This window comes from Mastomys coucha, unplaced genomic scaffold (assembly GCF_008632895.1).
Source record: "Mastomys coucha isolate ucsf_1 unplaced genomic scaffold, UCSF_Mcou_1 pScaffold18, whole genome shotgun sequence".
Lineage (NCBI taxonomy): Eukaryota > Metazoa > Chordata > Mammalia > Rodentia > Muridae > Mastomys > Mastomys coucha.
The window spans coordinates 87,022,113-87,034,983 of record NW_022196900.1 but is presented as its reverse complement, the minus strand read 5'-3'; the positions used below and the strand labels follow the sequence as shown (position 1 = coordinate 87,034,983).

The 12,871-nt window shown below is 47.7% G+C and overlaps 1 protein-coding gene and 1 non-coding gene across 23 annotated transcripts in view; both read right to left on the bottom strand.

The window, feature by feature from the left end:
* Positions 1 to 5,734: 5,734 nt before the first annotated feature.
* Pum1 (pumilio RNA binding family member 1) overlaps positions 5,735 to 12,871 on the bottom strand; it is a 121,999-nt gene continuing 114,862 nt past the window's right edge. For all 22 annotated transcript variants that reach the window (XM_031378847.1, XM_031378845.1, XM_031378846.1 and 19 more), the window contains 2 exons: positions 11,240 to 11,432; positions 5,735 to 7,523 (listed from right to left, as the gene is read on the bottom strand). In XM_031378847.1, the coding sequence (XP_031234707.1) occupies positions 7,392 to 7,523; positions 11,240 to 11,432 (325 nt within the window). In that variant the 3' untranslated portion in view covers positions 5,735 to 7,391. The remainder of the gene's footprint in view (positions 7,524 to 11,239; positions 11,433 to 12,871) is intronic.
* LOC116097271 lies at positions 9,843 to 9,925 on the bottom strand. Its single transcript, XR_004121316.1, has one exon. It is a non-coding gene; the product is annotated as a small nucleolar RNA SNORD103/SNORD85 (small nucleolar RNA).

The following is a 12,871-nucleotide window of genomic DNA, read 5'->3' as shown; positions in this document are numbered from 1 at the left end:
ACACATATATATATATATATATATATATATATATCACCAAGAACAGAGCCTTGAAAGGGGGCTGTGCCAGTGAGGGACCTGAGGCCATGACCACACTGCTTTGACAGCCATTCACATCTGAGCAGATCCTGAGACCCAGCCTAGTGCCAGGATGAGATTTCCCCCTGGGGAAATCTCGGAGGTCTCCCTAGTAGTGATGTCTCTTGGGAGTCTGGGGCAGACAAGTGCTCTGAAGCTGCCTGAAGCATGACCTGGAGCTTCATCCTGACATTCTGCTTGTGTAGAGGCAGGAGCTTCTATCTGTCCATCTGAGAATCCTAAATTAAACATTGTTTGTTGTTGTTGTTTGGTTGGTTGGTTGGTTTTTCGAGATAGGGTTTCTCTGTGTAGCCCTGGCTGTCCTGGAACTCACTCTGTAGACCAGGCTGGCCTCGAACTCAGAAACCCACCTGTCTCTGCCTCCCAAGTGCTGGGAGGCGTGTGCCACCACTGCTCGGCTAGATTAAACATTATTATCTTTCCTTGAGAGATGGCTAGAAGTTCCTCTTCCACCAAGACAGGACTCAACAGATCATAGACCAACCCCACCTGAACCCAGCTTGAGATGACTCATAGGAGCATGGGTGACCCACTCAAAAGCAGCTGCATCTTCCAAAATCCCCCGGTACAGGTGACCCAGAGAAGCTGCATCCCCTCAGAGTCCAGGGGCAGCTGTCCTACTATAGAGTGCCACTCCACTCCAGGTTATTGTTTGCACCTTATATTAACTCACACCAGAACGGGTACCATCTCCCGAGGGTGTGATATGGCCATCGAAACTCCTCTTTAGATGGCAACTGTCCTATCCAAAGTGGAGAAAGCAGCTTGCCTCACCCTGCCCAGGCAATTTCATCCATCTGGTTCACACTGAGAAAGGAGAGGCATAGAAAGTGAGGTGACAGGTACCATGCCGCATAGTCTATGGCTGAGCTGGGGACTGGATGGCTCCTCATCCTCCCAGACAATCTGGTAGCCTTGTCCACTTCTTACCAGCTGCCCCTGATCTGTAAAGTCTTAGGACCCGGTCACCTCTGCCCGAGACCCTGGCTGAGATCACAGGGAACTAGGAAGGCTGTGGGGAAGCTAGGCCTAACCCAAGGACTGGTTGAGGAAGGAGAGAAGAGGGCAGGAGGAGAGAGATAGGAAAGGAGGAAGGACTGGGAGGAAGAAGAGAGAAAAGACAGGAAATGAGGGGACAAGAGAGGGAGGGGAGAAGAAAGAGGAGGAGAGAGGGGAAGAGGAGGGAAGGGTGTTACTTCAGAAGCCTCTCCATAGCACCCCTGAGCTTCTGGGAACAAACTGCACATTTAAAGTCATTTTCCTGGAAGGAATAAAAAGCCAAAAGCAAAAACTAAAAACCTCCTAAAAATACACTTTCCCGTCTCACCCCATCTTGAGACTGGAGCTGAGGGCTGGGGATCCTGACTCCCCCAGGGCTGTGCAACTTGACTATTGGCCATGTTCTCTTGGCACACCTGTTGTTGGGATTAATACATCTTAGGTTTGGGGCGGTCTTGTGAAACTGGCATCCAGCCCTGCCACTGTTGAGCCCCGTCTCTGGGTGAAGCAGAAATCTGCCGTGGAAGGTGACAGGGAGGCAGTAACTTGTGGCTGCCCTCAGGTGGGGGCCGCCCTGCTCTGTCACCAACGGACTTGTGTCCCCCTTGCCTCGATAGGGGTTGGCGATGGGGGGTTGGCAGGGGAACCTGGCAACACGGGACAGGTTTGGGGTTGAGTCCCTAAGCCACCACTTCCTGATATGCAGAATCTTTGTGATGGCACAGAGGTGGATCCTACCACCACTGCAGGAGGTTGGCAACTGGGCAACAGGCTGAGGTACCTTTTGGGGCCAGGGAGTGAGTGAGCAGCTGGAGTGGGTGGCAATGGGGCTGGGTCTCTCCCAGGTATCTGGAGCCTCTGCCCACAGAGTGCCAGATGCAATTTCCACAGAGCCACATGCGACATTATGATCCGCATCACTGTGTACTGTGGTTCTAGGTGAGAGCACCACCAGGGGGGACCCTTGGGGCCCCCAAGTGAGGCGCTTGTCAAAGCACCGCTGTCTCGCTTAAGTGTCCCAGTTTTGGAGATGTGACAGTCACCCTGGCAAAGAAACCGAGTGCCTCAGTACAGTTAGCGAAATGAAGGGTAGTGTTCTCCTCCAGCTGTGCGCCCAGCTCAGGGTCAGGGACTTCCATATGTCCAGTGCGGTAGTTTTTCTCCTCCCATTTTGCACAGGAGGAAGAGAAAGCTACAGAGATCCACGGGGCTGGGCTATGAAGCTGGTAGTTAACACTTGGAGGTTTGAGCTGTGCTGTTTGGAAGCTTGGATGAGTCCCCGCTGAGGCCTAGACCTCCAAGGGTTACCTCGGAGCTGGGAATGCTATTCTCAGGCTCTACCACTGACTGACCTCACCAGGCGACAAGTGGGGAAACAGAGTCCCAATGATGGCAGGTGCTCCCCAAGTTTTGAACAAATGAAAACTCGATCTGAGCCCGATGTGTGAGCTTGGGTTCCCACACCCAGACAGTGAAGGTCTGGCCATGCACACTGGGGGTTCCTGGGGAGGAGTGAAGAAGAAAGAAACCTCACTCTCCTTCCAGGTCTTGAAAGCCAGGCCTTAAATCCTGCTGCCCTGGAGACTCGAACGTGCTTGGTTTAGGCAGCAGCGCCCTCATGTGACCAGAGCTGGTAACTACCAGAAGTCATGTTTCTTGTGACTTGATCAGTGAATTTATTTCTGCGCAGCTGGTTTAGAGGTTTTGTAATTTAATGTTTTTTTTTTTTTTTCATTTTATTTGTGGGCCTTTTGTCTACATGTCTGTCCTTGTACCACATGTATACGGTGCCTAAAGAGACCAGAAGAGAATATCACACTTCCTGGGACTGGAGCTGAGTGCTGGGAATTGAACCCTGGTCTTGTGTCTGTATGTGTGTGTGTGTACAAGGGTGTCCCTGGAGTCCAGATGAAGGCTTCAGATCCCATGGATCTGGAGTCACAGGCAGTTATGAGGCTCTTTATTCGGGTGCTGAGACTAAACTTAGGTCTTCTGCCAGAGTAGTGTGTGCGTTCATGTGGATGCATGTTTGTTCCAGAGTGTGCATGTATGTCATGGGAACCAGTTCTCTTCCTTTCACCATGTGGGTTCTGGGGATCAAACTGAGTCACCAGGGTTGATAGTGAGCACCTTTACCCTCCCTCACTGAACCCTTCCTCTCACAGGCCCCTGCTGCCACTCTAAAAGGTACCGTAGGCCACACAAGGCAATGGCAGAGCGAGATGTAATGAATGAACAGAGCTCTGGATCCAGAGTCAGGAGACCCAGATAAAACCCTGGCTTGAGTTTCATCTCTTCTGCAATACGGGCTGGAACATCTGGACTCCCTCCTGGTTGTCTCAAGGATGAGGGGTGGACACAGCCTGGAGCCCAGCTTGCTCCATCAAACAGTCCTGAGAAGGGAGGATCACACGGAGTGTCTCATCCGAATGTGGAACCCCTGGCTTGTGGATCGGGAATGGGCATTCCAGAGCTACCTTCCAGTGTCAGCGGAATTCGTGTCCAGTGAATTGCATTGGACAGACTTCTTTACTTTAAAACAGGTTTCTTCTCCTGGGTTTGTTTTTGTTTGTTAAGACAGGTCTCAGGCTGGGATATGGCTCAGTGTGAAGCGCATGCCACCCAAATGTGAGGATAAAGCCCATGTAAGGCCAGATGTGCTCACTATGTGATGGGAAGGAGAGACACAATCAACAAAAATGAAACCTTTCTCCAAAAGGCTGTAAGGTAAGGTGGACAGGCCAAAGTCCTCTGAACTCCTGTAGCGTGGAACAAGTATCCTTTGCAAACCTCCCCAGACAGACAGGCTCATTGTGTGGTCGAGATAAAGATGACCTTGGAGCTCCTAAACGTCTTGTCTCCCGAGTGTTGGGATTTACAAATACGCACTGACTGGCTCAGTTGGCTTTGTTTTTCTGCCTTCTGAGACTTTCTTGTTATTGTAGCTTAAGGTCAAATCCTCCAATCTCCTGCCTTGGCCTCTTAGGGTTGAGATGACAAGCTTCTGAGTTCCTAAGATGGTTCACGTTCTGTGAGTAGCCACCGAGTTGGGGGTGGGGAAAGAAGGGGCTGTATATAGTCTACCCAAAAGCTATTAAAATGAAGTCTCCAGTAGTAAATAGGGAGTGTGCATAGTTACATAGCGCATCGGGCACTACTCAGTTACAAAATCTCAGTCTACACAACTCCTTTTGAAAGGGCTTATTAGTATCCAGGTAGTTTCCCCTTTTACAGAGAATTCTCAGGGTCTCAGGGGCAGGTGAGGATTAAAAGCTCCATTTGATCCTGACTGAAGACTCCTCACATATACAAGGCTTGAAACCAGACATCATCCCCTTTCCAGCAGGGTTTCCACACAGGTGCTTCTCCACAGAAATGCTAAAAGAACCCAAATCAAGCAACTACAAGCAAATGCCGAGGGTACTGAGAGCCCCTAGATGTCCCAAAACACGGGCCCCAGCCACCAGCCTCTTCCCCTCAGCATATACCTGCTCTGGGAAACCCAAACAGGCAAGGCCAGGGCACCACCCAACTCCCAACTGTTCAAGCAGAATCAGGCCTTCAACTGGAAACCATCACTTTTCTTTTCTGTCCTGGAGGGCTCGGTGGCATTGACTAGAGGCATTGACTAGAGGCCCCAACAAGAAGGAGCCCAGGTGAAATTTCAGGTTCTCTGGTCTTCCTGACTAAAGCAACCTTTGTCAATTCTCACCAAAGGTGACCCTTGACTAACTATTGGGTGGACATCCTGAGGACAGGAACTACTGTGAGCCCAGAGGTTTTCAATCTGAGGGTAATCAGAGCAGGCTAGACACTGGATAGCCTGAATAGGCGTTCCCAGGGATGGGAGGAGTCCGTCTCAGAAAGGATACTTCCCAATGCCAAAAATGCCAGAAACCAAAATGAAAACCCTGCAGGACAGTCGGCAGGACAAGGCGGTCAGCCATGGGCACAGAACTGCAGAGGCGCAGGACCCGCACTGAGGATTTCAAGCAAGCTGGGTACACTTCCTTCCCTCTCTCCATCTTCTGGTTTTCAAGACAGGGTCTTTGTGTGGACCAGGCTGGCCCTGAACTCCCTCTGCTGGGACTGAAGCCACCACACCAAGCTTGTCTGGCAATTTTCTCTTAATTGAAACAGTCCCTCCTGGGAGGGGAGGCTCATGAGACTCAGGAGGTGAACAAAAGCTCACATTTAGCAGAAACTGAAGATTCTCAAGGTATCTCCCCAGCTTTTATAAAAGGCTCGACTGTGGAACTGCTTACATGCTCTGCAGAGAGCCCCAGGGCTACAGCATGGGCCAGGGGAGGCAGGGGCACTCTGTGATGTAACTATGAGTAACCCCTCTTGTTAGTGACCCAGTAAAAATTCACCAAGATGGGTTCCCTCTCTGGAGTAAGCAAATGTGTGTGTGTGTATGTTCATCCCCAGGAAGACTATCACAAAACACTGAGAACTCAGACATGAAGCAAACTGAACTCAACCTCTCAGGACAAATTAGGCTCAGAAGCCATGAGCTTGCTACCCTAGCCCCATTCCACTCCTCTACCCTTCGTCTCCATCCCAAAAGCATCAGAGGCAGGCTGGAGCAGGGCTCACCTGAGCAGGTTTGAGAAGTGAGAGCAGTACAAACAAATTCAGATTCCAAAGTTCTGTATTTTTTCAAAATAAAGATCACACATTGTTTAGAGACAATCTACACAAGAGTTACAAAAAATAGTTGCCCAGGCATAAGCATACACAGGTTTGTTAATTATACACATATGGTTACAAGTGTGCTTGCAAAAAGTTCATTGGAAATATACACAAGGCTCTGGAAATGTACACCGTGTAGTGTTACAGTCTATATTCAAACGAGGATTGACAGTATGTTACATTCACTTACAAGTAGACAAAATGCAAAATACAGCTCATCTGTACAAAACGGAGGGCGAGTCACTTTACAAGGGGAGGCGGTAAGCAGGGAAGGGACAGGCGAAACTTCTGCACGTCCTTTTTGACTGTCACAAAATAAGCGAAACATTACCTTTTTTTAGGATTTAAAAAAAAAAAAAAACACTAGTATGAACTGAATCATCTGAAGTAACATTTAGAAAGGACCTCACTACCGTCTTGACTAGCTGACAAATAAACCAAGCTATTTTTTCTTTTTAAACATTAACTAGGCTGTATAAAGAACATTTATTCCTTCAAAAGAAAAAAAATTTACTTCTGGTTGAAATTACAATTTACAATATACAACACTATCTGCTACGACCATAAAAGGTGGGATATACAGAGTGCACGGGCTGGCTGATTCTCTTCTTACCAAAAACGTGTTCATGTTGATTCAAACTTCTCCACATTTACATTACAGGTATACAAATGTACAATTGTACAATCAAAAGTATGTCCGACTACTAGGCTACATTATAGATACAGATTAGACATCAAAACAGGAAAATACTACAAATCCGTATATATGCAAAGTCTACACAAGTATACACTAGTCTCTACAGAAGCCAGCCCAGGAGCAGAGCCGGGTATTCTCTCATGCTAGACAATCAGATTCTGCTTCCCAGTCTTCACGCGAGGCAACCGCAGGCAGCAAGTGGCCACGCCTACTGGCCTTGGGCCTCTGTGGCTCCCGCTCCTCCTGGATCTGCAGGTACCATCTCCCTCAGCACAAGGTCATCTCCAAAAAAAAGAGTGTCATAAACTCCATATCACAGGCTGATGCTTTAGCAACTCTGAAACGTTCCCATTTCATATATGTATATATGTATATATATATTTATATATATTTTATAAACAGTGTTAAATGCCAGTTTGAGATCATTTAACTAAAATTCAAATTTCTCAGTTTTTTTTTTTAATAAAATGAGGAGGTGGGGAAGAGCTATTTGCAAAACTTGCCACAAGGCAAATGAGTTAAAAACCTTTTTTTGTCTTTTTTTTTAAAACTTTTTTTGTTAAACCAACCACCCTGAAAGTGTCCACATGTGGAATATAGATACAACATTGAACAAAGCATGTGGCCTCCGATGTACACTGATTACCTATGTACAAGTTCCTATACACCAGTAAACAGCAGGGCAATTAGTCAATTAAAAAAAATAATTAGTACATGTTATGTGTAATAAAATGAAATTTACAAAGGCCTTTCCACAAGTGGATCTGATTCCGTTTTTTTGGAGGAGGGAGCAATCCTGGAGCAACCATTGCCCACTTCCGACTCTGAACTGGGCACCTCTGGTTGCTGGTTGGATCTGCCAGGGTCAGTGAGGTCAGCGGGAAAGGGATGGATGCACTGCTCAGATGATACCATTAGGGGGACCACAAATGGGCCCCAAGTCCACACCATTCTTCATGTAGTACTTCTCCAGCTTGGCCAGGATGTGCTTGCCATAGGTGTACTTTCGAAGAGTTGCGATGTGTGGCCGGATCTGGAAAGGACAGTGTGGGTGTTACACTTAGCCAGAGAGGCCCAAGGCATCTCCAGCACCTTCCCAGACAGACACAGACTGTACATTGCACACATACATGGTGCTTCATCCCACAAAGGTCCTCCCGTCCTCTTAATGCTAGCAAACCATGAGGTAAGGACAGGAGCTCTTGCCCTAAGCACTGATACAGGCCAGAGAACCCACTCACGACAGAATAGTATGTGTCAGCCGGCTGCACAGGGTCTACCCACAGACACATAGAAAACCAGGTTGTTCTGACAGTTGGGTTTCCTCTGGGGAACCAGCTGTCTGAACTTAACCACCGGATCCCTGTCTCTCCAGGACACAGGATTGCTTCCAGTTAACAGTGACCAATTGCACTGGCTAGTTTTTATGTCAACTTTACAAGTTAAGAGTCATTTTGGAAGAGGAAACTTCAAGAGAAGATGCCCCCACCTGATTGGGCTGTGTGTGGACAAGCCTGTGACACAGTTTCTTGTTTAATGATTGATGTGGGAGGGCTCAGCTCACTGTGAGTGGTGCCACCCATGTGCTGGTGGTTCTGGGCACTTTCTGAGCAAATTACTAGGACCAAGCCAAGAAGCAGCACTCTCCATAACTTCTGAATCAATCCCTACCAACAGGTTCCTGCCCTGCCTGCCTTGGATGATGGAAAAAAAACTAAGATGAAGCAAATCCTTCCCTCCTCAGCTGCTTTGGTGTTGTTTACAACAACAATGGAAACCCTAACTAAGACAGAACTTGGTAACAGGTCAGGGATACTGCTGTGACAGACAAAATCATGTCTTAGGGAGGATTGTGGTAGCATCTGAAGTTTGTGCTGGAAAAGCCACTGTATGCTCGGAGCTCAGTGGACTTCTGTGGGAGCTTGAAGATAATGTTGCTAGCAGTGCAGACAAAAAAGCACTGGCTGGTCAAGCTTCTGAGGGAAGCACAGACTCTATCGGGGTGTTTAAGTGATAGTTTGTATTAACTGCTAAAGTGAAACCTTCTTTTGCTGGTACAATTGGTACCGGTACCTCGGCTGGGGCTATATGATTAAGAAGAAAGATATCAGCATCAGTGAAGCAAATCTCCCGAGAGTATCTCCTCAGGGTCAGTGCACAGAAGTGTAGCTCATAAGGGGCCAAGGGGCTCCTCATGCTGCAACAAACCTTGACAATGTGTAAGACTCTCTTGCAAGTGGACTGCCTGTTAAAGGGTCAGGGAGAGAATCTGAAGCTTGGCACTGTGAAAGACTAAGAGGGGCCCCTGATAAGGTGCAGCCTCAGTGGGTAGAAGGCCCAAGACTGAATGAGTCAAGAGAGAAGTTGAGGCTTGGTAACAATGTAGCAGGGTCAGAATACCTGAAGAATATTCAGGAGAGGTTACTGGTAAAGGTGGAGCCCAATACATCCCTTGATGCTGCTGCCTCAAGGACACTGGCAAGAAAATTTACATTGGGCTAGGAGGACGACTAAAGTAATATGACTGTGCCGACTAGTTTTTAATGTCAACATGACAAGATGTAAGATAAGATGAGATAATCCCTTTCCTTCCCAAGTTTGCCTATCCAAAGGACCCAGGAGTGCTACCCCCAGGTATGGTAAGAACCCAGTCCTCAAGGGCTTCTCAAAGACTCAAGCGTTGTCCTTGTTTTGTACCTTGGCCCCATGAGTGTAATCTGGCCTTCACATTCACAATTCTTAATGTTCACACAGCCCTCCTGCACTCCATTTTAAACTTGACTAATAAGATGTGAAAGGGACTTCCTGCTCTCCCCCGACATGACCTAACTATATGCAGAAAGTTCATGGCCTCTTGATTCCAGCTTCTACTGACTGCTTCTCTTCACTGTGAAAAACACTACCAGCTATTAGCTCAGCTGTTTCCATGACTTCTCCTCAAGTTACAGGGGTGGCGCAAGAGCAGGGTAATAATTATTGAAAGCATAGTCCTGGGTATGAATGATTGTTACGTGGGTAAAGGCACTTGCCACTCAGAGCCCACATGGTAGAAGAAATCAAGTAAGCTGTCCTCTGACCTTCATTTGTATGCCAAAGCACACACAAAGTAAGACTGAATGTAAAAATAAAAATAAGTGAGTCTCCTCTCTGGTACCCAAGTCTTCATCACTGTGGGCCCTCTTCATCTACTTCCAGCTCCTACATACACCAGCCCCACCTCACAGCACCTTCATACACCAACAAGGTGTGAGACTCAGCCTCAAGTGCTCCAGGCTACACCAGCCTTCAATTGCCACCATCTGCACACTGGCTGGTAGTGGAATTGGTCAGAATCAGAGCTGGTGGGATCCTGTCTGGCTCAGAACGAGTCCATAACAAAGATTCTCATTATCGAACTTTGTCCTCAGTGAGGGCAAGTGGGTCATCACTGCCAGACAATAGCAACCCCTCCGCTGAGAAGGCTGAGGGAGCTCAGAGCACCAAGGCTGAGGAGTGCAGGCCAGAGGCCTTGTGCCACTGGGCACAAATAGCTGTGGTGTGCGCCTTCCTACCTGTGGGGCTCTGCTCCCTTTCTCCTGTCTAACTTTCCCCAGCTTGATTCTGCAGTGGAGTGGGAAAGAGCCTCCCCCACGGGCAGCATTGTTTTCCACTGCTCTTGTACACCACAGTGTGGGCCAATGGCAGGGACCAGGCCTTAGTCATGTCCATGCAGCCCACCACTGACACACAACAAGCAGGCTTCAACATGTGACCAGTGAACATGAGGAAGAGTGAAGGAAGATGGCATGGGCTGAATCACACACAGTTCAAGTTTGCTGGAATGTTTAGTGCCACTTATGGAAAATCAGCAGATTTACCTCCCTGTAAACACACAGCAGGAAACCGTAATGGCATGAGTGAAAAGAGGAAAGGAGATACAGGAAGCAGGCTGCCTAATGATCTGACATCAGAGACCAGGGAGAGATTTACCTTACAAACATATGCAGCATGTGCCTGTAATTCCAGCACTTAGAAAGCTAAGGCAGAAAGATCCTCATTTTAAGGCCAGCAACCAAGTTACCCCCTCCAAATACACACAGGCTGTAGGTGTGGCTTAGTGGCAGAATGTTAGCTAGCATGCCCAGGCTTACCCCACCAACAATATCTGAAAACAGGAAAGAAGCTTTTTAAGGACCAAAAACATACTTCAGTGGGGAAAAGGCACTTGTCACCAAACCTAACCACCTCAGTGTGATGAAGACATGTACTCTAACATCCACACCAAACAAAATGTTAAAAGAAAACCAAACCAAACCAAAACAAACAAACAAACAAACAAAACCAAGCTGGGCAGTGGTGGTGCATGCCTTTAATCCCAGCACTTGGGAGGCAGAGGCAGGCGGATTTCTGAGTCAGAGGCCAGCCTGGTCTACAGAGTGAGTTCCAGGACAGCCAGGGCTACACAGAGAAACCCTGTCTCGAAAAAAACCCACAAAACAAGCCATGTAGAACATAGGTGTGTATTCAGACAAAACACCCATACCCATAAGAGGAAAGAAAAATGAAGAACATTAAAGTTAAAAACAAAGAAGAAAAAAATCCTAGATATAAGACTCCCACACTGATGAGGATAGGAAGGGTAAGCACAGAAAGACCAGTGACTCCACAAAGTACAAGCAGATGACAGAGAACAAGCCTGGCACAAAAACACAAACAAGCCCAATATCTGTTGTCCTCTGCCCACTCTGGGCTGGTACTCAATTTGTTTACCTTGTGCATGACAATCTTCCGCTGACCCGGCTCAGCCACATCGATCATCTTCTGGACCACATAGTTAGCATACTGATCCTTCATCATGGTGTATAAGGCACTGTGGGGACCGTCGTTCATGGTGCATACCTCATCAATGAGCACAGCACGCTCTGTACGTGAGGCATGAGTGACACACTTCTCCACAACATTGCTGTCATGAAACAAATGGAGAAGAACAATCAGAAAACATACCCTCTTAGGCTACATCTGTCAGGACGGACATTGAGGGGAGATGGCACACATGGGGAACTCATTTCCCCAGGATCTGGCTCTGTAAAATTCATGTTTTGATCAGAAACACTGGGGTATCCAGCAGTGAGTCATCTGAGCCCCAGTGTTCCAGGAGAGGGGCCCTGACCTGCTGATACAAGATAGTAATGAGCTTGGGAAGCCAACAGACTGACACACAGGGTTCATCACAGAGCTTTCTAATAGCTCAGTTGGCTCACATACACTATTTCAACACGAATCAAGACTTAGGATGATGTCCTGGCATCTGTGAGCTCAGGCTGGGCTTGTCACAGATTCCATGCAGGACACAGATGCTGGGACATGGCCATAGTGCAGGCTCAATGAAGGAATTTCAAGTTGGCCCACGCCTGTGCCCAGAAGCTCCGAGGGCCCTGTGCTGTGTCAGACCCTCACACACCTTATCTAGGAGAGCAGTGAATAGAGAGGAGCTTCCACAACGGCAGACTTTTCCAACACTAAATGCCTCGCTGCCACACTGATGGCCAGTCACCAAGTAGAGCGACTCTTCGTATAGACTGCCTGCTTTTCTTAAAGGACACGTACCCTTACCTTAGTTCCATGTGCACAAAGCTGTGCAAGTCAACAATAGCGTGTGCTATGTGGGCCACTGTCATGAGCACAATACCTAATGCAAGACTAAGTATGGAGTTGGCGGGAACTGGGACAAAGGAGGAGGGTGTTGGGTCCCAAACCCTCAAGGAGAAAAAGACTAAAAGAAGCCACACCTACGCAAAGCAGACTGTAAACTCAAGAAATACAACTCCAAAGTGACCCTTGCAGACATGTGGTCTGCCAGCCTCTTTATACTAAGTCACACATAGTGCTTTGATTAATCTACTCCACCTAAGCTCCACATGGGCACCATGGAAGATGTGTATGAACACCCACACATACCACACACCCCCACACAATTCTAAAAAATAGATTAAAAAAAAAAAGATTTCCCTAATTAAAACTGAGAATTAATAAATATCAATGTAAGAACCCACAGCCATGAGTCGTGTTACTTGTCTAGCCAATCCCACAAAAGCTCCCGGGAAGAAAATATTGGAAAACTAAGTAGTATAGTGTTCTATAAGCAGTGAGAAAAAACGAATCTGCTCAGAAGACCAGAGCTAAGGCAAGGGAGGCCATGATTTCCCAAGCCTGCCCACTCTGAAGTTGAGAAGTGGAGGCCTGGGCAGGGCTGACAAACGGCCCCCTCTCAGGCCAAGAGGAAAGTGAGTGGAGAATACCTCATAATGCCCACCCAAGGGAGGAAACAAATGGGCCAGAGGACAGTATGTCAGAAACAGCCCTTAGATTTCCATGGCAATTGCAAAGGGGTAGAAAGAGCAC